The sequence below is a fragment of the Archocentrus centrarchus genome, chromosome 5 (assembly GCF_007364275.1).
Source record: "Archocentrus centrarchus isolate MPI-CPG fArcCen1 chromosome 5, fArcCen1, whole genome shotgun sequence".
NCBI lineage: Eukaryota > Metazoa > Chordata > Actinopteri > Cichliformes > Cichlidae > Archocentrus > Archocentrus centrarchus.
The window spans coordinates 18,397,501-18,425,493 of NC_044350.1; the positions used below are offsets into that span (position 1 = coordinate 18,397,501).

The 27,993-nt window shown below is 39.5% G+C and overlaps 1 protein-coding gene across 1 annotated transcript; it reads left to right on the plus strand.

The window, feature by feature from the left end:
• Window positions 1–1,767: 1,767 nt before the first annotated feature.
• dstyk (dual serine/threonine and tyrosine protein kinase) lies at window positions 1,768–26,733 on the plus strand. Its single transcript, XM_030730128.1, has 14 exons — window positions 1,768–2,940; window positions 6,128–6,537; window positions 11,063–11,557; window positions 11,754–11,949; window positions 15,435–15,673; window positions 19,320–19,403; window positions 19,513–19,689; window positions 22,265–22,394; window positions 22,857–23,013; window positions 23,423–23,555; window positions 23,716–23,829; window positions 25,290–25,404; window positions 25,569–25,703; window positions 26,117–26,733. The coding sequence occupies exons 1-14, from the start codon at window positions 2,742–2,744 to the stop codon at window positions 26,302–26,304; spliced, it is 2,772 nt and encodes a 923-aa protein (XP_030585988.1). The 5' UTR covers window positions 1,768–2,741; the 3' UTR covers window positions 26,305–26,733.
• The last annotated feature ends 1,260 nt before the right edge of the window (window positions 26,734–27,993 follow it).

Genomic DNA, 27,993 nt, shown 5'->3' on the forward strand with positions numbered 1-27,993 from the left:
GGAGGGCATGCAGAGGGTTGGTGTGACAGAGGAAGATGCTAGGGATAGAGTGAAATGCAGGTAGATGATCCGCTGTAAAGGAGCAGCCTAAAGAAGAAGAATAATGTTGCGTCTGTGGCTGTTTGTATAGCATGCTAATCTGTCTGTGCAGGTGCCTGGATGCGGGTGGTGTGGTAACCAACTTGTCTGTGGATGACTGGCTCCGGTTGGGGGCCACGCCCTATATAGCATACCAGATGGCCCACGACCAGAAGAGAGGATCATTCGTGTTAACGACTATCCAACCAGCCACAGCAGAGAATTTGTGTGTGTAGATTCTGATATGCCTGAGAGTGTGTAGGGGTGAGCTACCGTTTTGGTTGAAGAAGAAGAAGAAGAAGAAGAAGAAGAAACAGCCTTTATTGTCCCACAGAGGGGAAATTTGGGTGTAACAGCAGCCGCAGTTATTATAAATATAAATAAAGATATAATAATTCACACTATTAAGAAAAGAATATATATAAAATCAACAAACAATATTAACCTTAATACTACTACTAATAATAACACTATATACAATGTACATGATGTGCCTGTGTGTTGAACCTTAACAGGCCGGACTATTTACAGTATATTATATATTATCCTACATTGTGTAGGCTATTGTGGTTTTTGTTGGGAGCAGTGATGGTTATAAAGTCTTACAGCTGCTGGGAGGAAGGATCTGCGGTAACGCTCCTTTGTGTTGTGATACAGTTTTCTCCTGTTTTGATCTTAGGTAGGGAGATAAGACTGTGTAAATTGTTTTGGTTATTTTTGGATAGATTAGATGCTGAATCACGGTAGATTTTAGTTCATGCTTTGTTTATTATTTTGGCCTTTGCTCATCTTGAGGTAAACTACTCTGTATGTTCTGTGTGACCAATAAATCAGTGGTTTTTACTAAGAAGTGTTTGTGTGGCTGCTTGGGTCTTGGGGATGCATGATGCCTTTTTCATGTTGCGCTCCAAACCCCTAGATGGGGCGCAACAATAAGAAGCAGAAGAAGTTTTTTGAAAAAGAGAACATAAATGTGTGAAGTGACTGTACATGTGATATCCAAATATTGTGTAAATCAATAAGATCTATGGTTATAGCTGAAACATTTTTACATATATTAAATCACATCATGTAAAGCTTTGGTATTGAAAGTGTTTCTGATTTGAACTGACCTTAACTAACCCCTTGAAGACATTGTTTATGTAATTCAGCCTTTCTGTCAGAAGAGGGAGCTCTTTAATCGCTTGTAGTCCTAACAATGCTAGAAATGATCTCTTCTGCACTCAAGTTTTTCATTGTATCAGACTTACTTGGTATGGGGGTAATAAAGGCCCCATACATTTATAATTTGTTAGTGTCTTTATCCAGCGGAAGTTTGTCCTGTTGAAAGCTATGTGTGTCTATGATAATATAACCAAACATAAAGACATGTCCTATTCATTTCCATAGATGTGAATTAATGTGTGCTAGTGAATTAGAAAACTAATATGTTTACTGGTATTTTTATATATCATATATGAAATTCTGCTACTATTTGCATTGTATGGTTCTTCTTACCTGTTAATAGGTGTAGTTAGTGTGGAATGACCATAGGGCCATTAATCAAATATTTTCTGCTGTCAGTGATTTGTTTTTTTTAATTCTCTGCTTGTGTAAAATGTTGTCTCCCAGTGGAATCAGCGTTGTCGTTAATGCCTACATTTCCCAGAATGCAGGTCGGGCCCCGCCTTTTCCTCAGCATATCGGTCTCGGCGAGTTACTGTTTTGCTGTGATTTCACACCAGCTACCCTCAGCTATGTGAGTTGGTCTGGACACTCCTCGCCCTGCAGCAGCACTCCCTGTCCTCTTCATTTTCGCCACCACCGAGAGGGAGAAGAGAGCACCCGGCTCGGTTTGGCCGCTGTCAGTTGTCGCTCTTCGGGGGTGGAGGATGTCCGCTTGCTCCACCGGGCCACTGTTAGTTGAGGACGGTCTATAGCGCAGCCTCCTCTGGAAAACAGGGTCGTTGGTTTTTGTTTTGTTTTTTTTTTAGTCGCGGGGTGTGTATGTCATTAACAGTCAAGCGCTAAAGCCGGGCCCTCTCTTTTTAAACACGGGACTGCAGTACTGTAAAACTGTGCCGAGTCAATCTAAACGGTATGTATGCCGTGCCAGGCTAAGGCGGTGACGGATTGGAGATGCCTTCTGGCTAGCAGCGCTAACTTTCTGTGGACCGCAGCTAGGTCGCAAAAGCACTGATTTCTTAGCACTTTACTGGCTGACACAGCATACCCATCATTGGCGTGCTTTGTTTTTAACGCACTCCTCAGTTTTCAGTCAGTAAAAACAACCCTGACTATAAAAAAGGCAGTAAAAATGACCAAATCGCGGTTTGTCGAAGCAGTTTTCTTGCACTCGTAACTCGACGTGATAACTAGCTTAGCCGTGCTTGTCAACAGCACAACAAATGCCTTCTTCTCATTCACGGACACAGGAGGCTGTAGGGACCGTTCAGCACTGACACAGTCCTGCTAAATGTATGTTTAAGGATTCTACATGTTAACTTGACTCTTTTTTTTTTTTTTTTTTTAAATTAATAAATACTAGCACGTGTTTTGGCAAGCATGGGAACTAAGTAGTTAGCGCGTAAGTTAAAGGGGTGTGCATCAAGGCATTTCAGGTTCACGTAAGGTGTTTGGCACCTGCTTCGCAACGAGGAGAAGGCAGCAGCAGTGTGTTTACCATGGAGGGAAATGCACAACAGCAGAAAATGACTCCTTTAGCTCGGGAACTAACGAGGGTATTTACCAGCTACAGCAAGCACGCCATACAGCTGAAGAAAAACCTGAAGGAGACTAATGCTTTCTTCCGGGAAATACGGCAAAACTACAGCAATGCTTGTGCATCGACCATGAGCTCGGCTTCGGCTTCTCTGGAAGCAGGTAGGTTTGAATACCACCTGGAAATGCGTCTCAGTACCGCACCCATGTTTAAAACACCCACAACCGGGGTTATGTCGAAGGGAAGCAAAAAAGAAAGCTAACAAGTGGCTGTTGCCATGCGATTATTTCCACCAGCAGGCAGGCTGGAAAGAAAAATCCATTCATTTGGGTCAAAGAAAACTAAAGAGATTAAGCCCCCTCTGAAAGCATGTGCAGAATAAGCGCAGCAAATATGCTGGGATTTCTGCACTAGCCGCCTGAGTCATCTCTGATTAGATTCAAGTTACAGGTCATAGACTATATTCATCACCACTTTGTATCCAAAACCATAAGCACCATCAGTAGCATCACCAGATAATTATAATTCAGATATGTTTCTGGGCAAAAAAATAAAAAATGCAGTGACGGCTTGTGTGATAAAAGTGTTGCATCACATCTTCAGGTATCAGACTTAATCCTGCATAGAGAAAAGGTCAGTCTTTTCCCCCCAATGTTGAATGCACAATGTTAAACTGAAGGTTAGACATAATCAACAGAAAAATGAGACCAAAATGCTACCAAATGCATGTCTTCTCCTTCCAGGCTAGATTCATCTTGCAAGTTTCATAGGGCTAGTGATTTTGGCATAACTTATGCATTTCCTTGGATTATTGCATCGTGTTCAGTCAAAAGGCACAGGTTAGAATTGCAGTAAAGCCACTGTAATGCTATGCAGTAGTATATGACTATGAAGGACGCCATTGCAGCTATGCCCTCTTCTCTTTGTTATGTAACTGTTTTAGACTGTGACTCAGCATCACTGGGGATTATATCTGAGACCCACAATAATAAAAATGAATTGGTTCTTCTGTTTGTGCTCTATACCTTAGGGCTAGACCTGGAAAAAAATTAATCCCAAAAAATATTTGATGAAAAGTGGTTCATTGTCTCTGCAGTGGAACAGGATATCCTGTATTCCAGGAATGATGCTAAAATACCATGAATAATCTGATATAATAGTCACTTACAGTCGGAAAAATTTGTATATTGTATTGCTGCTTCTTGTGAAAATGGATGCAAGTATCAGTGTTTAAAGAGAACCTGTGCCTTTTGCTTATTTTCAGCTAAATTTTTATTGTTTAACTTTGCTGGTGTAAGTTTACATGATTCAATCTTTAAATAAAAAAAAAAAAAAATATTATATGGGACTGTGGTGCATTCCCTCAGTTCATCCTACCTGAAACTGGTTTAGCTTTTCTGATGCATTTAGGCCAACTTTCTACTGATTGGCTGCCCCTGCCAAACAGAAGGTTTGAACAGCAGATGGGTGGGGAGACTGTGTTCACAACCACAGCTGGGTGATTAGCCTACCTTTAAATTATTTGTTCCTAATTAATTTTTTTCCTGAAGATTACATTAATCTTACAGATATGGCACCACCATAAAATTCTGATTAGTTTATCAGGCAACAGGCTGTAGGACAGCAGAAAAATTTCATCATAATGTCATATCTATGCTGGATATAGCCCAGGAAAGTGTGAAGTAAAAATCAACTGAAATGTGATTAAAACCGGTTGGGCATAAAAACAGTTTTGCTGATGTGTGACAGGAAGACCAAATAAATCTGCTACACAATCAAAAACCAGATGAAAAGCTAAAATTAAATCGTTTTTCTACCAGTTTGAAGCTCATTCTGCATTTCCCCAATTGCCAAACCTCAGCATCAGTTAAATATTATAATAACAGTGCAAATCCATTTAGCCCTCTGTTAGTTGTTGTATTTAATCATAATAAACAGCCCAAGGTGTGCTCAGCACGTCTAGTAGAAATGGGCATTGTGAGGAGAATGGCAGATGTCACTAATGGCAACCTCCATGGTTCAAACTCCACATAATGCTAGCAGCGCTAACTCCTGCTGACTTATGAAAATCTTCACTTGGTTTCATTTGCTTTTTTCTAAGTTGCTTATTGGTTTGGTAAGAAACATGATAAACTCCAATGCTGCCAAAGGGACACTAATACCAATTATAGGCTTAGGCAGAGAGAGAGAGAGAGAGAGAGAGAGAGAGAGAGAGGAGGAGAGAGAGAGAGAGAGAGATAGAGGAGAGAGGAGAGAGGAGAGAGGAGAGAGAGAGAGAGGAGAGAGAGAGAGAGGAGAGAGAGGAGAGAGAGAGGAGAGAGAGAGAGAGGAGAGAGAGAGAGAGGAGAGAAGAGAGAGAGAGGAGAGAGAGGAGAGAGAGAGAGGATAGAGAGAGAGAGGAGAGAGGAGAGAGAGGAGAGAGAGAGAGAGAGAGAGGAGAGCGAGAGGATAGGAGAGAGAGAGAGAGGAGAGAGAGAGAGAGAGAGAGAGGAGAGAGGGAGAGAGGAGAGAGAGAGAGAGAGAGGAGGAGAGAGAGAGTAGAGAGAGAGAGATAGGAGAGAGAGAGAGGAGAGAGGATAGAGATAGAGAGATGAGAGGAGGGAGTAGAGAGAGGAGATATATATATATATATATAGATATATATATATATATATATATATTTATGATATATATATATATAGATATATATATAGTATATATATATATATATATATATATATATAGATATATATATATATATATATATATATATATATATATATATATATATATATATATTATATAATATAATTTATTTTTTTTCTCCTAGGGAATCAAGAAAGCCTAATGATAAAACAACTTATCTGTTTTTAATAACATTCAGCTCTTCATTGTACTGCTTTTGAAGGCACAACCAGTACAAAATTGATGCACAACATGTCACATGCTTATCAAATACTGGCACCAGTATTGATATTTTTATTAATTACAGTCAGATGCTCATAACGTCTACTCAAACATGTGCAGTCAGTTTAATTTACCAGAGTCACTACTACTTGACTCCTTGGTTTGGTGCGCATCAAATGAGGTTAAAATGAATGCAGCTTAATCGGAATACTGCAATATTTGCCTGAACAAAGCGATTTACCCGTTACAGAGGCTGATATTAATCTGTTGTGTCACATTAATTTTTTGCTGTCTAAACATTCAAAAACGCTGTGATGAAGACCTGAAATGCAGATTGGATGCTGATACTATGACCTGTAGTGCTGACTAAGAGTTCCTAAAAAAGCTCACTGAGTCTAAGAAGTAAGCATCTTTAGTGTATTGATACAGTTTTAGATAACATGTCTTTGTTCATTCCTCCAGGTCAGCTGAGCTGCATCTCGTTCCCTACTCATGAGGAAGAGTTCCTACGCAGCACCGTGGGTGCTGCCCCCTGCATCCTTGTGCTGGGCCAGAACTGCACTGCTCGCTACCAACTGGTCAACAGCCTCCTAGGGGAGAAGCTGCTGCCATTGGGCGCTGAGGCTGGAGAGCCTTGTAAAGGAGTCCAGGGCACCACCTGCAAGAGGAGGAAACTTTGTTTTACCCATGGGAGACAGACAAGGCTCAGCTTGGCACTGCCTGGCCAGTATGAGCTGGTGCACCAGTTGGCGGCTAATTGTGGCCGCTGGGATACAGTTCCCAGGGAGGACCTTGAGATCCATGAGGAATGTGAGGACCTAGCCCACAGGCTAGCAGAGCTGGAAATCACTCTGCATCACTCGCTGCTTCAGGTAGGCTTGGCTACAGTGCAGATGTCCTGAATTTACTCCCTGTATAATCGTAAAGAGAGTTTGGTTTGGTTCGCCAGCAATAAGTCAGACTCATTCCCAGGTGGTGTTGGCCAATTGTTTGTCAACAATTGTTTTCATAAATATTCTAGACAGAATTTCTAGGTTTGGTTAGGTTTCTTAGAAATGAAAACTATTCATCAAAACAACTGTTCATGCAATGGTGTTTACTACTCTTCACAGAGCAGTGTAAAGTATTTGTAACTAGAATAGAAACCATTTGCAAATAGAATAGAAACTATTTGTAGCTAGAATAGAAAGAGATGTGGCAAACCTCACTGCACAACTGAACAAGAGGACATCAGAGTCTCTAATTTGAGAGGCAGACATTTCACAGGACCTTAACTGGCTGCTTCAGTAAATGGTATCAATAAGTGGTATCAATAAGAGTCAGATTAAGCTGACTGGGGAGGGAGAGTGTGTGTGTGTGTGTGTGTGTGTGTGTGTGTGTGTGTGTGTGTGTGTGTGTGTGTGTGTGTGTGTGTGTGTGTGTGTGTGTGTGTGCGCGCGCGCGCACGCGTGCGTGCTTATTTATATACACACACACACACAAAGGTTGATCTTTCAGACACTTAACTAGCTGAATTTATTGCATCTTTAAGATGCAATAAATTGGCAGCACAGATTTCAGCTGTGCCATTATCAGTTAGACTTTTAACATAATAAACTGGCCTTAGGTAACACAATGGGCCTTTATACCTACGTGGATAGTCCATAAAATTGTTAATGATTTGTGTTTATCGTAAATCTATGGAAAGAAGTACACCCCATGATTTAGTCCGGCCTGTTAAGGTTCAACACACAGGCACATCATGTACATTGTATATAGTGTTATTATTATTAGTAGTATTAAGGTTAATATTGTTTGTTGATTTTATATATATTCTTTTCTTAATAGTGTGAATTATTATATCTTTATTTATATTTATAATAACTGCGGCTGCTGTTACACCCAAATTTCCCCTCTGTGGGACAATAAAGGCTGTTTCTTCTTCTTCTTCTTCTAACTTGTAAACTCACCTTTAGCAGCAGTAACTTAGGGTAATTATTTTCTGTATGACTTTCTATCTCTTATGTAATTGTGCAGAAATTTTTTTGTTCATCTCAGGTTGTATTTAAATAATAGAACCTGATAAGGACCAAATTTTTTAAAATTATGTCCTGATATGTAAAGCTTTAGAATTAAAAGAGGGTGTAGTTTCTTTTCCACCTGCAGGAAAAAAAAAAAATTGAGCTCAGAAAACTTGTCAGCTGTTTGCATGATTCATAACTCATATTTAATTTTCTTTTAAGTAAAAATGGTAAAACAAGACACAGTGTTTGACTTCAGCTTCTTTGATTCTTATTGATTCCAGTCTTATGGATCATTGCTAAGTGTTTGCTTATTTTTTGTGAACTGGCTTCTGCTCCTGTGTTTTGTTTTGTTTTTTGTTTGTTTTTGTTTTTGTTTTTTTTTAAGGCAAAGATGGATCGATTTTTGTTCTTTTCATTGTTGTCTCCAACTTGAACTAGCCTTTCCTCACATGGCTTAACTCATAAACAGATTACTGAGCAGAGCTGATTATTTCCTATGCTGGTCACTGTTTCACTCTACATGATTTGTGCTATTGTTATAGGCATGGACTCTCTCACCTTCATTTTTCATGCCAGTTGTCATTTTGTGTGACCAGCAAATCACAACATCTTGAGTTAAATTATTGGGCTTGGTCTATGAATAGCAGTCATTGCTTATTGTTTGTGACACATGGAAATTAGTCTCTAATCGTTACAGACCAAGGCCTCCCAAAGCATCCCACAGCTCCAGAAACTAGGCCTGGCTTTTCTAGCCCACCCGCTCAACCTTCTTATGTAATGCTACTGGTCTGGTGTGATTCACATGACTAGGTCATGTTAAAAAAAAAAAAAAAAAAAATATCTCAAACCCTTTGCTGTGATACAATCGCCATGGTTACAGCTGAGATCTGGGACACTGGTTGTTCATGTCACTGCAAAAATATATTTGGTCTTTTTTAAAGGCGTAGATCAGGGTTTGCTGTGGGCTGTGCTAATTAAAAAAAATGTTGTGATAACTCCCACTAGTGTTAATTTGTGAATACTTTAGTTACAATTAATGTAGCAGTTGTTTAGTATTTTATTTTAACACTTTGTTGCAGGTTGTTTAAAGTAAAACAGATGAGTGCCTGAAGGGCAAACCTCAGTACTGGAATGAAAGAGTTATTTTAGACCTCCATGAGATGTGCCTTACTGTGACCTTAGAAGCTTAAATAGCTGACATATTTCTCCATAACGATTCAGACTTCCCAATAAACTAAAGACCGCAAGACCAGTGTGATCTCGTATTGAATGTATTTGATTAACCGCACTTGAAGAAAATTAAATCTTTCATCGGGCAGGCAGTGAACTAAAGCAGCGTGCTTCTGTGCATTATGTCACTGCTGAATGAAGAAGTGGGAATAAGAAAATAAATGAAGGCACACAGTCTCCCTGCTCACTGTGGCATTCACACATTCCTGCCATAGATGAGGCCGGCAGATGAGAGCCTACTTGCTAATTGGCCTTCTCTTCATCCCCGAGTATTTACGCATGCCTCCCGCTTCAACTTAACTGCAGTCTAACCACGATGACATATGAGGGTGCTAATCTACCACCATGTTTCTAAAAATTCTTTTGAGGTATATAATCCAATCTGTTTACTGCCAAGGATCTGTGAATTCTTACAAACAATTGTGATTTTGCCTGTCATCCTAATAATATGCTTATAGGAGAAATTTCTAATATCTTATATGACAGTGTTTCTTTGTTGGGTAGAGACTTGGGCAGACTAATACAGGCTCTGTAGTCATATTAATCTACATCAAAATACCCCACAGGTGGTCTCTTGAAGGTTTGTTGTTGAAAACAGGCTGCCTGAAGGCAATTCAAACATTGGATTGATTTTGGTTGGTTACGACCAAATGTTTGCAGGCTATCTTTGTTCCAAAGAGACTGCTCAGACGGCCTCGCCTCTTGTTTCTTGGAGACAGGACTGACTGTCTCCTTTGTGTAGCTGTTGGTCATTTCTGCCTTTTATTTTTTTTCCTCTGGCTGTGCCCCCCCCCCCCCCCCCCCCCCAAATCATGGTCTTTCCTTCTGTTTTTGTAATGTTGTTAATTATTGAGGGTTAAGAAAATCTTTTTGCTTGTCATCTTTTTTTCCTGCCCTGTCACAGCCATTCCCAAGACCTCTCCAAATGTTTATGTGCCATGTGTTCAGAAATAGAATCAGTGATGTGTTGTTTCTTACTCAGAGTGGAAGCTCTTTGAACATCTCATGGCATTAATTGGTTTTAAAACTTTGTCTTGTAGACTGTATTTAACAAGAGTTCGGAGCACTGGCATTTGAAGTAATAAGGTTAATGAGTGAGTTATAGAGCCTGACCCTATCACAGATCTGTGTTTTTGCTTCCTGATGTGCACTTGTGCTTGTTGCAGAACATAATGCAGAAAAGGGCTTGGAGAGTAGTTCTTTTGGTCCATCAACGTGGCATCAGCCTTTGCTTTCAATACTCTCAGCACTGTCTACAGCACATGTAGCAGAGGACGCATCACAGCTGAGCAGACGGTTGTCTATAAAGTGGGCGAGACTGGTTTTATCAAACAGTTTTATGTAAGCAGGCCTAAAAGATTGATTCCACTTGCCGTAATGCAATCTCAAAATCATTTTATCTGACATCAGTGTAGCTTTTTATTCGTTTTTAAACTTTATCTGCATTTGTAACTATAGCCAGTGCACAGCACAAGAAGTCTGAACCAGATTTCTGTCATCCGCCCCTAAAAAAGTGGCCGCTGCCACCAGAGGCTGAAATCTGGTTTATGCTCGCCCTTGTTGCCCTTGCGAAAAGCAGCATCCACCAAAAGTGACGTCACTTGCTGGTTTATAGTCTGAGTGGATTTGAGTATTCATTTCTTCTAAATGATATAAATCTAACTGGGCACGGGGTTTAAACGTTTCTGACAAGCACCTGCTCAGTATTCTTTTTTTCTTGCATTAGTCCACACCACCTGCTCTGAAATGTCTGTCTTAGCAGTCGCTGTCTTTATCTGCATTTTGTTTGGTGCTAAGCAGAGATTGAACACAAGGCTTATCAGAAGTGTTGTTGTTTTTTCCTCTCTCTCTGAAAACAGCTTCAGAAACTGTTAATTTATTTTCTGTTTCTTTCACACATTTCAAATATTATATATTACATGAATAATAAAGTTAAATGACAGCAGTTTCATCAGATATTTGGTAAATAAACCCAGTGTCATGCTTCATTCAAGTCATGTCTGTATGGCTGGATTTCACAGAACTTAATTAGAGTAAGATATTTTTATTGTTTGGACTGGCGTTTTTATAAAAAGATGAATCCATGTTTCCTAGTAATGACTTATGCATAAACGTTTGTTTGTCACTTTTTTTTTTTTCTTTTTTTCCCCTTCTCTCTTATCAGGAAGCAAAGGTCATGGTGGTGCCTTGCCCAAGTGTCCAGCCCATAGAAGAAGCTCTAGAGGACTGCACTCGTGGTGTGATCCCTGTCATACTCTATGCCATCAACCAGGACTCCCTCAGCTCAGAGCAGGTGGCAGAGCTCTGGAAGGTCACAGAGATGCTTTCCTTTCCCATCTGCTTTGTCCGCTTGCCTGACACCGTACCAGCAGCATCTCCAGAAAGTGGCCGCCATGCAGAGAAGGAGAAGAGCCCCCTTCACAAGCAGCTACTGTCCCTTGGCTTTCTGACTAGTCAGACAGGAAACTGTTCCTGTGGTGCCCCATCGCAGATGCCCACGCCGGGCTCCAAGCCCCAGAGTATGTTGAGTGAATCTTTTGAAAGACTGCATCGGTTACTGGTGCCGTTTGCTCGCCAAGTGCTTCAAAATCAACAGGTGGAAGCTGCTACCCTGCTCAATGGACTTCACTGTCGGTGTCTGGATCTTTTCATCAACCAGGTCAGACAATGATGCCTCTTACTACTATTCATCTTTATTTATATGTCTGTATGCATTGGTTTACTGCTTTATACTTCAGTGGCAGTAAGAACAGCCACTTCATGATTTGCTTGGTCACAGTGGGCTTTGACCCTGTGCATCCCTGGGAAAAGAATTTCCAACAGACCTTTGTCCTTTGTGCCTCACTTTCCTGCAGGCCTTTGACATGCAGAGGGACTTGCAGATAACACCACGCAGGCTGGAGTACACCCGTGAGAAAGAGGGTGAACTCTTCAACTCCCTTATGGCCATCGCTAACCGCAAACAGGAAGAGATGAAGGAGATGATAGTGGAGACACTAAGCAGCATGAAGGAGCAGTTACTGGAGGATGCTGCCAACCTGGAGTTTACAGGTAAACAGTCTGGAGAAATACCAATAGATGGGTTCAAGATCTTTCATTTTATAAGGGAAATATTATCTCTACCTCTTTATGAATGGTGAAGTGCACAAAAGTCTGCAGAGCAGCTGTAATCTGATCAGGCTTGTTTGTATCTAAACAGTGTTTCAGATGTGATCAGATCAACTCTGGGCAGAAGTTATCCTAACACTACAAAAAGTAAAAGGAAAACCAAAATTACTGTTTGATCAACAAAGCATCAAATGATTGTTTTGCACTTCACGTCTACTACAGTCTTCCTGTGTGCATATAAGTCATTCTGGTTGTTACAGTCTGCTGCTGCACACATGCTAATTTCTACACAGTTTGCAAGGCTGCTGTTTGAATTAACATCGCAGTATTTTGACCTTATCAGTAGTAGTTTTTCATACTATGGTTTCCATGTTTGGAGTTTGTGGCCAGCAAAGATGATTTATTGTTTTCCATGGTTTTGTCTGATTTGACTGTCTGATGTCACTAAGCAAGAGAATGTTTTCTCTTTATGTGCTTAACCATATTTAGGACTAGAACATGACTTTTTTTTAACCAATAAGAATAATAAAGTTTGTTTTTCCCCTTACATTCTGATACTTGTTGATAAAAGGCCACAGTCTTTGACTGCAGACTAGCCTGTGACAGTGGTTTTGTATTTAGTCCATAATGGGCTGACCGTACTGTGAGACATACATTTTTCTGTTCAGGCAAAAGCAACCATTACAATGGAAGGTTTTGTAAAAATTCTTAAATTTGACTCTGTGTTTAAAGGAATTATTTCAGTATTTTCTTCTCATTAGAGATATACAAAATAAGCTAAAAAACAAGACATTTGGTTTACAAAATTGGAATTCCATATTTATTAGTACGTATTTTAGGATCTAGGAATTATAGTCTACAAACGTGATAAAAATTTGCTGCCATCTGAATGAGTGACTTGTGTTTCTGAGAAAAAACTTAAAACAATTAAATGTGACCAGTTAACTCATTAATAATGATATGTTTCTGTCTTCTATTTTCTATTTTTAATTTGTGCCTAGTAGAGTTAAGTGGCTGAGTTACTGTTGCCTTCCTATCGGCTTGAAGCAGTCTGGTCATTCTCCTCTGACCTCTGACATCAGCATGGCATTTCCACCCAGATAACTGCCGCTCACTGGATGTTTTCAGTTTCAGGCCATTCTGTGTAAACCCTAGAGATGTTGGTATGGGAAAATCCCAGCAGATCAGCAGTTTCTGAAATGCTCAGACCAGCCTGTCTGACACCAAAAACCACACTATATTCAAAGTCACTTAAATCACCTTTCTTCCCCATTCTGATGCTCAGTTTGAACTTTAGCGGGTCATCTTAACCATTTCTATATGCCTAAATTGCGTTGAGGTGCTGCCATGTGATTGGCTCATTAGATATTTGTATTAACGAGCAGTCAAACAGGTGTACATAATGAAGTGGGCGGTGAATTTATATGTGAATGCAGGGATATTCCCTCATACCTTCAGTTAGATGGACCAAAAGGTTATAATTTAATGAATATATGAGCAGTAAGTGAGAGTGTGCTGGAGTTGTATGAATTGGGAAAGTTGCTATCCCAGACTTAATATATTCTGTGGTTGGTTACTCAATTATGGCTACACATGTTGCGCTTACATCTTTTGAGCATGAATAGTTAACAAGAAAAGCTACCCTCTTCATTAAGTCTCCATTACAGAAGATCACAGACTCTGGGAACCAGACTGCAACCTTGTCAGATGATATTTATTTATTTTATTGTATCTGTTCTTGTTTAGATCTGTGATATTGCCAAAATGACTTTGCACATTTCTCTTGGGTTTTTTTTTCTTTTTTTTTTTCTTTTCTTTTAAGTCAGGAAACCAGCAATATGCAGTTTTTCTTAACCTTATCACCAATGTTGCAACATAAATAGATTTTTCTCTTCTGGAGAAAGATAATATAGATCATTCTTGCAACTACAGTATGTTTGACACAATGCTTTGTGCACAAAAGAGCAGAAGTCCTTGTGGAAGTGGGGATCCAGTGGAAAAAATATGTGGACAAGTTTGCAAATGCTGTTGTGCCAACTTGAATAATTTAAATTTACTTTTTAAAAAGAAAATACTTGGCTCTGGGTCATTCTGTGTCATTTCATCCAAAAAAAAACAAGAAGTTTGGATAGAATATTAACAGAAACTTTCAGTTTATAAAAAGTTCATTTGAGTTCAGTACTTGGTATCATACCTTGGGGATCTCACACTGAAGTTGAATTTCTTTTTTCACATTAAAGGCTTAATCTGTGAAATCATTAAACTGATTTAGACTGTTTTAAAAAATTACGAGAAGCTCTAAGCAAAATATCAGTCACTCTATTTTAACATGAGCTACACTCCTGAGAGTGCGACGAAATGCAGATTGCATCTAACCAGAAGTGCTTAAGCAATGATAAAAAGAGCATATGATACAGTATGTATGAAGGCTATATAATGTCTACATGAATGTATGTACAGGTAATGCCTATGACTATTGCTACAGATATGTACAGGTTATGACTATATACAAAATTACAGTATGTATGTATATAGTACCAGATATTCAGCCTAAAAATTTGAAGGACCTCGCGCAGGTATTTTTTTTTTTTTTTAAAGCTAATGGCAGTCAAAAACACCCCTACCTTTATCCCTTGAAATATATTTATGAAAAAATGAATGTCAGTAGAGAACTGAATTCCTTTAAGTGTATCTTTTCCCTGAAATTATTTCAGGTGAATCTGAAAAAAATCAGGTCAGCTGGGAGGCTTTCATGAACTGATGTGGAGTGAGCCTTCTTTTTTTAAAATTGCTCTTACAGTACTGTTAATGAGTGATTAAAATTAAATGTGTGTTGGAGTTTGGAAACTTTTTCATCTTCTCACCTTTCATCCAAAAGAAGGGAGTGATAGAAAAGTGTGAATAGTCTTCACATTTTCTTAGCAAAGGGTGTTTATATGACTAATGATCAATATAAGGTACTAAATTGCTAGAATATTTTTCCCAAAATGTGAGTATTTTTTTTTTTTTTGTTGGTTTGTTTGTTTTTTGCACTTTGTCACATACCTGTGCACTTTGTATCTCAGATATGATCTTACTGTTGATGTGATGCTGCATGATGGTTAAAATGCATGATCGGTGCTTATTATTTATTGGGTCAAACCCTGGAGAGTAAACCTACTTTCACACACAGTACCTGTGAAGTAGTTTGCAACCCACTGGGGGAAATTAGTTTTCTTGGAAGAAGCCTTGTTGAGGTTTTACTTATGGAGAAACATACTCCTCAACATGAAGTCTCTCTAAAAACTGATGCAGTCATACAAATACTTTGGATTTAAAATGATCACTACACATGTTGAACATCTAATGAACATCTGATGACATCAATTATCCAATGTTTCTTTGTCCTTACACATTAACTTGACCAACTTTTCTTTTACGTCAAATAGACGTCATCGTAACAACAAATGGAGAGCCTGTTACGTCAAAGGAGATAAAATCCTGCATCAACCAGATCCAGGAGCTGATAGTGGTCCGTTTGAATCAGGCTGTGGCGAATAAGCTCATCAGCTCCGTGGATTATCTGAGGGAGAGCTTTGTAGGAACTCTGGAGCGATGTCTCAACAGTCTGGAGAAGTCCAACTTTGATTCTTCTGTTCACAATATTACTTCTAATCATCTTAAACAGGTGGGCAAAAGAGGAATCTAATGTAGCATTTGTCAAGAAATGTAAAGTGTCATTATTTTATCACGTAAAAATGTTGGGTGAAGCGTTTTCACTGAAGCTGAAGGGAGAAACTTGATTGAAGAGTCAGTAGGAACAAAGGTCTTTTCTACTGCAGGAAAAAGTAAGCGATCACCTTAGTGCATCTTCTGTTTAATGCAGAGAAGAAAATACCTTCTATTGGATTAGGGACTTCTGATGGGCCTCTAAAGAAAAAGCAGGGCAGGGCTAGACACTGATTAAACCTGGAACAAGAACAGGTTTGAAAGATCATTATCAGAAACAAGACGAAGATGTGCAGGTTTCTGGACTATTAAAGGTCTGATAATTTGTGGAGAATAGGTTAGCCTCTCTCTTCTTTAATATCACTGCATTTTTTTTTGTTTGTTTTTTGGTAAATAAAATAGAATGCAGTGATTTGCAAATCCTGTGTTTTATTCACAAGAAAACAGAAAATGTATCAAATGTTTTTAAACTAAGAAAATGCATCATTTTAAGAGAAAAAGTCATTTTGAATTTGATGGCAACAATACATCTCATTTGAAACATGGCCATATTTACCACTGTATAGCATCTGTTCTTCTTTTAACAACAGTCTGCAAACATGTGGGAACTGAGGAGACCAGATGCTGGACTTTTGGGAGAGGAATGTTGTCCCATTCTAATCTGATATAGGATTCCTGTTGCTTAATAGTTCTGGTTTTTTTTTGTTTTTTTTTTTTTTTGTTTCATGATGGTTTAAATGTTGTTACTGTGAAGCCATGCTATTGTAATAGATGCAGTATGCGGTTTAGCATTGTCTTGCTGAAATGTACAAGGCCATCCCTGAAAAAGATGTCATCTGGATGGGAGCACATGTTGCTCTAAAACTTGTATGTAACTTTCAGCATTGATGGTGCCTTTTTAGATATGCAAGCTGCCAGTTCCATAGGCACTGATGCACTCCCATACCATCTGAGATGCAGGCTTTTAAAATGAGCTCTGATAATAAGCTGGATGGTGACTCTCCTCTTTAGTCTGGAGGATGTGGCGTCCAAGTTTTCCAAAAAGAATTTCAAATTCCGATTCGGCTGACCACAGTGCGGTTTTCCACTGTGCCTCAGGCCATTTTAAATGAACTTGTCCCAGAGGAGATGGCTGTGTTTCTGGATCATGTTCTTGTACAGCTTCTTCTTTGCATGATAGAGCTTTAACCTGTGTTTGTGGATGGCACGGTGAACTGTGTTCAGACAGTGATTTCTGGAAGTGTCCCTGAGCCCATGACACAATTATGTCTGTTTTTAATGCAGTACTGCCTGAGGGATCACGGGCATCCAATATTGATCTACAACTTTGTCCCTTAAGCAGAAATTTGCACCCTTGCGCGATTCCTCCAGACTGAATCTTTTGATGATTCATCCATCCATCTATCCATTTTCTTGCACTTATAATTTTACATTGAGGAAGGTTATTCTGCAATTCTTCCACAATCTGTAGATGTAGTTTTTACAGATTGGAGAACCTCTGGCCATCTTTACTTCTAAGGAACTCTGCCTCTCTAAAATGTTTGTTTTCTACCCAGTCATGCTACTGACCTCTTTGCAATTAACTTTTTTTTTAGTATCAGTTACTTTTCTAGCCTATTGTTTCGTCATCCCAACTTTTTTGAGACCCATTGCTGCCATCAAATTTAAAATGAACTTATTTAAATTTTCTGACTTCAAACATTTGATGTTTTCTATGTTCTGTTGTGTATAAAATATGGGTTTGTGAGATTTGCAAATCATTGCATTCTGTTTTCATTTACATTTTTATACAACATCCCGAGTTTTTAATGCTGCTGCTCAAAATCAAGGGAGGATATTGTCTGTCCATCCGGGGGTCTGTCCGTGAGGTTTTAACTTTGGGGTCTATAGACTCCAAGGCTGCAAGGAGTTGAGCCACAAAATTTGTCAGATGTGTTCTCTACCCTGTTTAAAACTATATTCATATTCCTGGATGTTTATCTGAAGTGGACCATAAACAACATGGAGGATTTCAGGCTGCTTATGCTATGATATGCAGCCTCTTTCTCATGCCTGACTGGGTTAGCCTAATCATGTGATCATATTGTGCTGTGTGATTGGCTATACCTACTTGACCATTATTAAAAGGAGAAAGTGGGAATTCCCCATATCTATCAACTGACCTATGTCACTGAACAGCTGGCAGTAGCTAGAAAGTGAGAAAACGGGGAATCCCAAGATTCTAGGTAGAGAGTCAATCTATTTATAGTAGCATCAGTTCTGGGCTGCACCCTTGTTGATTAACCTGTGCTGCCAACTTCTGATTAGCTGAGCATTGTCTAACATGTTGGTCAGGGATGACTCATGGCCATAAACGGTACAGACTGACTCATCATTGAGCAATATTAAAGCCATACCTACTGCTCAGCAATGTTGCTCAAATGTAAACAACATGGTTGCATTATGTTTTGTACATGGTTGCCTTATGATTATAGTGATGTTATACATAATGTATTGATATTATCAGATTATGTAGTATGGACACATTATGTAGTAATATTCCTGTACACACAAGTATAATATGTGAATACCTTCCTAAGTGTGTATTATATCTGACTTATTGTTATAGATTATATAAATAGACATTATGTAGTATACACCCTTGTACAAGAGTGCAGTGTGTACTTTCGCTAATTTGTTTAGCATGGAAATTCTTTGTCTGTTCTAGGATGTGGCTACTGAAGGATATTTGTAGAAATGATAAAGGCAAGAATATCAGTCTCTTACAGCATGTTTCAAATCGATTTGATTTAATGAATATTGTTAATATTTAAAAAAATTTTGCTGGAATATGTATTATATTTTTACTAACCCATGGGAGACTAAAAGTATTTGGATAAAGATTTAGGGCAAAATAGTTTTGCAGAAGGTAGTAAGATGTCTGCTGAAGGGTTTTGTATTATAAAACGGGGCTGTAATGTTATCCTGACTTCTACATATATCTTTTTATTAATCGCAGCAGGGTATCCCCATTGGTGATAGGTCTTGTTTAGAATTGGGTTTGCAGTTTTGGTTAAAATACACCCTTTTGTTGACGAACTTCTTTGAGAGCCTGTCTCACAACACTGAAGCCTTTTTTCAGTGTGCAAGCCCAGCAGTTATCTTAGTTCCAATATTGTTGTCCTTGATTGGGTCTCACAGATCCATAGTTATCCATAATTTGCACTGTTTTTTTTTTTTTTTTTTTTTTTTTTTTTTTAAACGGTGTCACTGTCGAAACTGTTGCAAAATTTTTTCATCCACCACAGTGGAAAAGCTTAAAGTACTGATGAGGAACCTGCTGTTGTAAACTTGTCACTGTGTGCCTGCTCGAGTTTCTGCCATGGAAAGGTGGCTTCTGTCATGTTACTGCAGATCTGTATGTTGTGAAGCAGCACACTTTGAGTCTTATCTTTTGGTTTGCTTCTTAAGAGTAGAGAGACAAACATAATGAGCAGCGGTTTTCTAAAAAAAAAAAAAAAAAAGGCACCACTTTGTGCCTTCATATAGTCATGCTAAAGGCATTTTAGGCTCATGGATGACAATATCTTCTTAAAATTTGGGTTTTGTGCTTACCCTTTTCTCAGCTGTTAAATGCTGCCTATCACGTGGAGGTCACCTTTCATTCAGGATCCTCTGTTACGAGACTCGTTTGGGAGCAAATTAAACAGGTCAGTGTCTCAAACATTCACTCAAAGAATTTTGAAAGCATGCAGTGGTGGATGACTACTGATGAGATGGTTACATTTTTTTCCTGTCATATGTTTGTCTCCCTTGTAGATAATCCACCGGATAACATTTGTAAACCCTCCTGCCATCACTCCAGAGTGGAAGCGCAAAGTGGCCCAGGACGCCATAGAAAGTCTCAGTGCTGCAAAACTGGCCCGAAGTATCTGCTCACAGTTCAGAACCCGGCTCAACAGCTCCCACGAGGCATTTGCAGCATCTCTGCGTCAGGTCAAAAACTTCTTTCCTTCCCTACAAATACTTTATCCTCTATCATCTTAAATATCTGTGAAAACAGCCAATAACTTTCACTGAAATTTTCTTGATGATTCACTTAACTCACAAGTGACTCGCTGCCATCAGAGGTGATGCTGGGTGAACATAAATAACCTAATTCCACAGTTTGCTGCATCCAAAGTGTTATATCACACACATGAGTAAATAAGAGCTAGGAAGAGCTAAAATGTTTACTTTATATAGTGGAGCATTTTTTTAAGCCCTAATTGTTCAGAAGCTTTTCCTGCTGTGTGTCTTTTCATAATCTCAGCTTGTTTCCTGATTTATTTGCATCTGCAACACTGAAGTCTGTTTTCAGCTGCTGGATTTTTGCATTCTGCTTTGTGTTGAATATATGATCAAACCCGGTTTATGCAGTTGTTTTTCTGTCTTTTCTTGCTCAGAATAGGCCTTTGGGGAACATCTGATATGCAGAAATGTCTATTCTGGTTGAGCTGATGAAACTCCAATTAACAAAACCGGTTAAAAAATAATTTTGTTACAATCAGGAAGGGGAATTTCCCTGATTGTATCAAAGCAGCAGGCAAGCAAAATCTTTTTTGCTTGCCCACCTCTTTGAGTGGCAAGCAGAAAATTCCATAATCTGGGAAAAACCCTGGCATGAACAAATAAGTATTTTAATATGCTTAACAGTATTTAAACTTGCAGTATTTTATTAGTTTGGAAGTACTGAGCTGTTAGTGTGGAGCAGAATGTTTTTACGCACAGCTGACATTCATTAATTTACTGCTGCTTTCTGGTTTAAAGAAAATGAATGGATCAGTGAGCACCTCTGTGCTGACCTCTGCATTAAACACTCTGACAAATGACGTCACCATCACAGAGGTCAAAGCAACTGGACTGTGGTCACTGAAAACTTCAGGGCCAACAAGTTTTCCATGGTGGTATCTCACGCTTTAATGCAAAAAGGTCAAACCGATGGACCAAGGCTCATTTGGTTTGAGCTTTTTACACAGATTTATAAATAATGTACAGAACTGTGCAAACGTTTTGAGTCACATTTTTCATTTTTTAAAATTTTGCTTCCAAGGAGCCAGACTTTTCTTTGTATAGTTCTCCAGGCTTTCTGGAGATCTTTCAAAGCTTTTCTTTGGACATTGGGTGCTTTTTCCCTCATTTTCAGTCCAGTCTTTGTAAATGATCATTTGCAGAGGAATGGTTTTTGATTGTTAAGCCACTTAATCTGACTTATGAAACATTCAAGTGTAAGGCATCTAAGTCCAGGGTTGAACTGGTGTTGTATCTACACATAACAAATGGTAAAGAATCAATTTTAAATTGTATCTTTAGGCACTTTGTTAATAGCAGTCTGTCCCAAAAATGCATAAAAATACATTTGTTCACATTTCTTTAGTTGAAACTACAAAAATGCCAAAGATAACACAGTTTGATAATCACAAATGGTATTTTAGCACCAGCAGGGTAATTCCCAAAGAGTATTAGCCAAAAACTTGGCACATCTCGACATGCTGTGCAGTGTGTTCTTAAAAAAACTGAGGAAATTGGACTAGAGGACAAAAGAAGTGTCAGGCCTAAAAAAAAAACTATTTACAGCAGATGAACCAAGAATAATGTCTTTAAAAAATAGGAAAAAATACAGCCAAGATCTGACACAGGACTTGAGAGACTTTGTCCTATCATGCAGTACCATCTGGAAAGCATCTGACAATCACCCCAAGCACACTGCCAATGCAGTAAAGGCATACCTGGATAGAAACGTAGCCTGGCCTCCCCAGACCTCAACATTATTGAAGCAGTGTGGGATCATCTTAACAGAGAACAGAACAAAAGCAACATCCAAAGAAGAGCTTTGACTGTCCTTCAAGAAACCTGGAGAACTGTTCCTGAAGAACACTTAAAGAAATGACAAGAAAGCTGCTGAAGAGAGTTCAGGCTGTGTTGAAGAATAAAGGTGGTCACATCAAACATTGGATTTCAAGCTCATTAGAATTGTACAAACTTTTTCTTTTGCCTTGTGTACTGCATTTCCATGCATGTTAGAATTTTCCTAGCAAAATATGAAGAAATTAGGCGTGGCTTGAGACTTCTGTGGGGCACTGTACATTTTTTTTGTTTTGTTTTTAAACATGTAGTTTCCACAGAACACAGATACCAGTTGCTTCTGTTAAAATGTATAACAAGCTGCATGTGCTCATTACTGTTGTTGTTGTTGTTGTAGAGCCCAGAGAGCAGAGTAGCCTTTGACTCATGTTAGGGTGGCTACATTGAGGCCAAACTTGTTTTACCATGAAGGAGAAAGTTTTTGGTTTAAACAAACAACATGGATGACTCACTGAAGCAGCTCTGTGTATGAACTCTATTGGTTAAAGGGGTGTTTTCAAGAAACGGACAGAACTGTGCCAGCATGAGTCTCTCTCTTTTTTCCCCCTATAAAAATGGCTGTTTATTTAGTAATTCTGGAAAATAAATGTTATTGCTAATGAATGAGATCAGCTCTTTGTGTCCTAATGCTGGGCAAGAGTTGTTATGCCATGTGTTGTATTTGCAGCTGGAGGAAGGGCACACAGGACGGCTGGAGCGCACCGAGGACTTGTGGCTGCGTGTAAGGAAGGACCACGCCCCTCGGCTGGCCCGCCTGTCTTTGGAGAGCCGCTCCCTGAGAGATGTCCTCCTGCATGGTGAGTCACCATCGAATTCTTCCACTGTTATCACAAACAAGCCAAGCAAAATTCACAGTGCACTCTCAAGTGTCTGCTAAATTGCGGCTCCTTTAAGTTACAAATCTCAACTGGACATGTATATTCTGCTTTGAATTTAACTGCTAAAAACATCATGTCTCCTACTTGAATGACAAGTATAAGTTTTAGGTTTGGGGTGAGCACTGGGAAACTTCACACTCCCAGTAGATGAATCTGTGTGGTCAAATGGTGTGCAAACATCATTCTGCACAGTGAAGGTCAAACATGCAATGTATAAATGGAGACTCCTTGAAAGTGGTAAAATCTAATTTAGGCACAGTAAGTGACTGCGCTGAGGTTAAAATATTCAGACAGTGGCAAAGTTTCAGAGCTCAGCTTCAAAGCTGCATCTATAAATCTTTTAATTTCTTTTAACTTTACCTTTTTTTTTTGTTCTCACAGGCAAGCCCAAGCTCGGACGAGAGTTGGGTCGAGGCCAGTATGGTGTTGTGTATTTGTGTGACAGCTGGGGAGGACACTACCCATGTGCCCTAAAGTCAGTGGTCCCGCCTGACGATAAACACTGGAACGACCTGGCTTTAGAGTTTCACTACACACGGTGAGTTAATTATACACAGGCATGTCCACAATGATTACACCAAGTAGCTGGAATGAAATGCATCACAGCTGGCAGTGTGTTTTATGCACGCTCAGCAGGTGTGCCTGAGAAATTTTTAGAAGCAGGTGCATTTATCCAGAACAGAGCTCTACTTATAGAACATGACAGGTTGCTTGTTATCAAGGCCAAACTCCACCCTGCTCATAGAAAAATAGTCTTGACTGTTAAAGCCTTGAGGCTCTTCTTTGTCACGTCACACAGAGGCGGCCTTATTAAAGACAAACAAAATTTACTTCATGATAACTGAAGTAGCAGAAGAGGAAGATGAATGGTTAACATAAGTGAATATTTTATGATTTTCATAGCTAAAATGTTTGTGTTTTCCTCCCCTTTCTTTGGGTGTCTTCAGGTCACTGCCCAAGCATGAGCGGCTCGTCGACCTGCACGGCTCCGTCATTGATTACACCTACGGAGATGGCTCCAGCATATCTGTGCTGCTTATCATGGAGCGTCTGCACCGAGACCTCTACACAGGCTTGAAGGTGACTTGATAAAGGAGCGAATAACAAAGATCTTAGGTCACTGCTTTATAGGAGCATCTCTGTAAGCTTCTGGTCTGTTTGTCCTGCTAAGTTTCCCTTTTCTTTGTCTCTCTCTCTCTCTCTCTCTCTTTTTTTTTTTTTTTTTGTCCATCTCTGCCAGGCTGGTTTAGTCCTGAGGGAGAGACTGCAGATCGCTCTGGATGTCGTGGAGGGGATCCGTTTCCTCCACGGTCAGGGACTTCTGCACAGAGACATAAAGCTAAAAAATGTTCTGGTAAGTTCAGATCAGCTACCAGTTAGACCAGTTATAGAGTCTGACTGTGTAGCTCTATCACAGTGCTATATCATCACTGGCAGGGTGCCAGCACTTTGAAAGTTTCCCATGTTCATTTTATTGCCATCATTTGTCCTTTTTTGGGGACTTCCATAAACTGTTCATCGTGTGTTATTTAAGCCTGCCCCAAACTCCATAGATCAGGGTTCTAGCTAGCGGTTGATTTCCCGGCGCTGTGCTGGGCGGAGGTACTGTCATGTAAGGCTGAGAATTTCACTGCTTCTTTATTGAAACTGTTTGCTGTTACCACAACTAGCAAGTGATCGCCTGATAACCGGGGGACCCCATTCCCCAGTGCCAGGCTGTGAATTTTTTTCTGGCTCGATCTCTGGTAGATTCATCATCATGAAACAGAAACAGTTTTCTGTTCTATAGATGCAATTAAATGGGATCTCTGCACTGATCACTCATAAAATGTGACCTGATTTTCTTCTAACTCAGTTATAACCTGCATCTGACTTATACTACTAAAACACAAACAGATGCATTGTTCTTGCCTTTATTGAACACACAGAGTAATCACTCACAGTCCAGGTCCTGGATGAACCCTGCTTCAATCACAACCTCCACAACCTTAGAAAAAATGTTATAGTAACAACAATCAATCTCTTGCTAAAATGTTTTTCATGTGTCCACTATAAATAATAGTAAATGGGCAAAGAATTAGTGGAAGAACCTTGAAGGAAGAAAATGCAGCACATCTCAGACCACCCTGATGTTTCTCACAAATTCTGAGACTAGGTTTTGTGGACAAATGCAAAAATGGACAGAAGGACAAAAATATCATCCCAACTGTGAAGTATGGTTTTGCAACCTCAGGGCCTGAATGCTTTTATTTACTGAGGGGACAATTAATTCAAAATTACATCAATACATTGATTTACTGAAGTTGGGACAGGAAAACAAACCAAAGCACAAAATTCAATTAGAGTGGTTCTAAAGATGCTGAAACACGAACGGAAGAAGGTTAAATCAGGAAATTCCATAAATATTGATCCACTGAGACAGCTTTGCAGGGAGGAATGGTCCTAAATTTGTCCTCAGTGTTGTGTAAGCCTTACACAAAGCATCTGATGGAGGTAGTTACGCCTCAAAGCGGTTTCCTGACTTTTTCCAGCCTACACTAACTGTAAATGATTCTAAATGTGTTTAATAGAAATGAGTTCAGTTTATGTTATTAGTGTAGTTTGATTTGAGCTTGGTAATACCAGTGGCTTGCATTAGAGGTGACCTACACTGCAACACAAGCTCCAGCACCCCCCCCCCCCCCTCCCCCCGAAATTAGATAAGCAGAAGAAAATTCAGAAGATTAAATTATTGCAACTGTAAAGTAGTTCATTTTTCTTGCAATTTCATAGAACATAAAAATTTTAAGTGTTTTCTCTCTGCTCTCTTTCTAGTTGGACAAACAAAATCGGGCAAAGATCACTGACTTGGGCTTCTGTAAACCAGAGGCTATGATGTCTGGCAGTATAGTAGGAACTCCCATCCACATGGCTCCAGAACTGTTTACAGGTACAATGACTGGGTATTACATCACAGTGAAACTCCTGTAGTAAGACTTAAAACTGTTTAATTGGTCAGAAGTCTCTTTTTAAAAATAGAACAGGAATTCATAATTGTAGCTTTTTGCATGTCCAGTTAAGCAGAAAGTTTTGTCTCTTCTCTTCTCCTGACAGGAAAGTATGACAACTCTGTTGACGTTTATGCTTTTGGGATCCTGTTCTGGTACCTGTGCACTGGTTCAGTGAAACTTCCAGAAGCTTTTGAGAAATGCTCCAGCAAAGATCAGCTCTGGAACAATGTTAAAAAAGGTGAACAGCCCTAACACTACAACAGTGCATTGTTTGGCTTTAGTGCTTTACATTAGTAGGACACAGGCCCAGGTGGTGGAGTCAGACTCATTTACAAACGGATTGTTGGCGAACACAAAGCTTTTAGATCGATTTAGTGAAGCTGCCTCGGTCTGCAGCAGAGTTTGATCAAGAGCATTTATACCAGCCAAACACTTAACCTGCTAAACCGGGTTTGGTTTTAAATCACCCTCACTGTGTCCCTGTGGTGCACACAGTAAAATCATAATCCCAAACACAACCTACCCGACGCTGCGGAATACACAAATAATGTAGTCAAACAGGACACATATCTGAGGAGATGTTGGTGTTTGGATCTCCGTCTTTCTGTCACCTGCCAGAGCCTCATTTGCATCCATGTTGTCGTTCTCCAGGTTCCAGACCAGAACGCGTGCCTACTTTTGACGAGGAGTGCTGGCAGCTGATGGAGGCCTGCTGGAATGGGGACCCCTCCCAGAGACCCCTGCTCGGTATTGTGGAGCCCAGCCTGCAGAGTATTATGAAGAGACTCTGCAACTGCGACTCAGAGCAGAAAAGCAGCAGCCTGGAGGACTCAAACTGAATACACTCCAGACAAACTAACACGTGTGTGTGATAGAGTTTCTGTTTGGAAAAGAATTTTTTGTCATATTTATGAAGAACGGAGCTAAACGGAGAATTTCAGAAAAACAGGCGACATAAAAAAAATGTCCAAGTAGCCCTTCTTGTTCACAGTTGTTGCATTTACATTATTTATGAGGTGTTGACCAGAAGTTTTCAAATGTGTTTTATTGATTGTGTGTTGTGGATTTGTATACAAACTCTATTCGCTTTCTTGTATCTGCACTGCTAATTGCTACTTTGTCATAGAAATGTTACTAGGTGCAAACTGTTTTAAAAAGTAGTCCATTCCCAGTATTATGAAAAAAAAATATAAGATTAATTTTAGATTGTATTTAAACTGAACATGTCTGTCTATACAAGCACATTCTTTTTTTTTTTTAATAAAATTACCTGTTACAACAAATTGTGTCGCAAACATTATTAGCTTATTACCGAGGAGTCTGAGGAAGGAAAGTTTAGTTTTCTCGACTGCTGAGCCTTCAGAAAGAAGCAGCGCATGTTTACGAAGCATCAGTACTCAGTAACATTTAGAGGCCTGGAGATATGCTTATTTAGTCTTGTGCAACGCTGAAAAATGTGACTCCTCAGTGCTAATTATTGCGGCTTTGAACTACAAATGACAAGATTTCAAGAAATTCGAGTAGAAACGCACATTTGGGGACATTTTGTTGCTGCAAGAAATCCTCACACTGATCTGCAGTTGTCAGCGCAAAAGCAAAGCTGGAAACTTCAAAAGCTCCTCTGCAAGTTGGTGTTTCCACTACACCATCCAGGACTCAGAGTTTTACAACTGACTTTTAAATATTAATTACATTTTTTTTTTAGGAAAAAGTATCTAAAAAAAAAAAAAGAACTCGTATATCTGTTACAAACACTGCTTATTGGGTTCGCGTATTCATTTCAGAAGCAGCTGGAGCTCAACAGTAGGGATTGAAGGCTGGGCTTGTATGTACTGGAACGCAGGTAAAGAGCGTTAGCGCCACCTAGTGAGCTACAGGCTCCGATTGTAACGTTGAGATACTCATGACACAAAATTGATACAGTATTAGACTAAAAAATAATCCTAATTCATCAAGCTCCATTTAAAAACACCAAACCAGTCTCTCAAAAAACTTTATCTGATTTATTAAAACACACACACACATACTGAAGTGTCTCAGTAATTAAACACAAACTACAGTAATATCTTCCATCTATTTTGTGTTTAGATTTATTTTTGGTGGGCAGCACGATGGTACGGTGGTTAGCACTGCTGCCTCAAAGCAAGAAGGTCCTCGGTTTGAGGCCTTTCTGTGTGGAGTGTGTGTGGTTGCGTGGGTTTTCTCTGAGTACTCCAGTTTCCTCCCACAGTCCAAAGATATGCAGTTAGTGGGGTTAGATTAATTGGTGACTTTAAATTGCCCATAGCTGTTCAGGGTGTACCCTGCCTCTCGCCCTATGACAGCTGGGATAGGCTCCAGCGTCCCGGTGTTGTGCCAAAAAGTGATCGTCTGGCAAAAAGTGATTTCCGGTATTTACCACAAAACGATTGCCTGGATTTAAACTGTTGTAAATGACTTGCTGATCTATAATCTGTGAAAAAAATATGTCAAACATGTCTCTCGTGAATATCAAGTCATTTTGAGCGAGAAACAACATTTCTGTCACA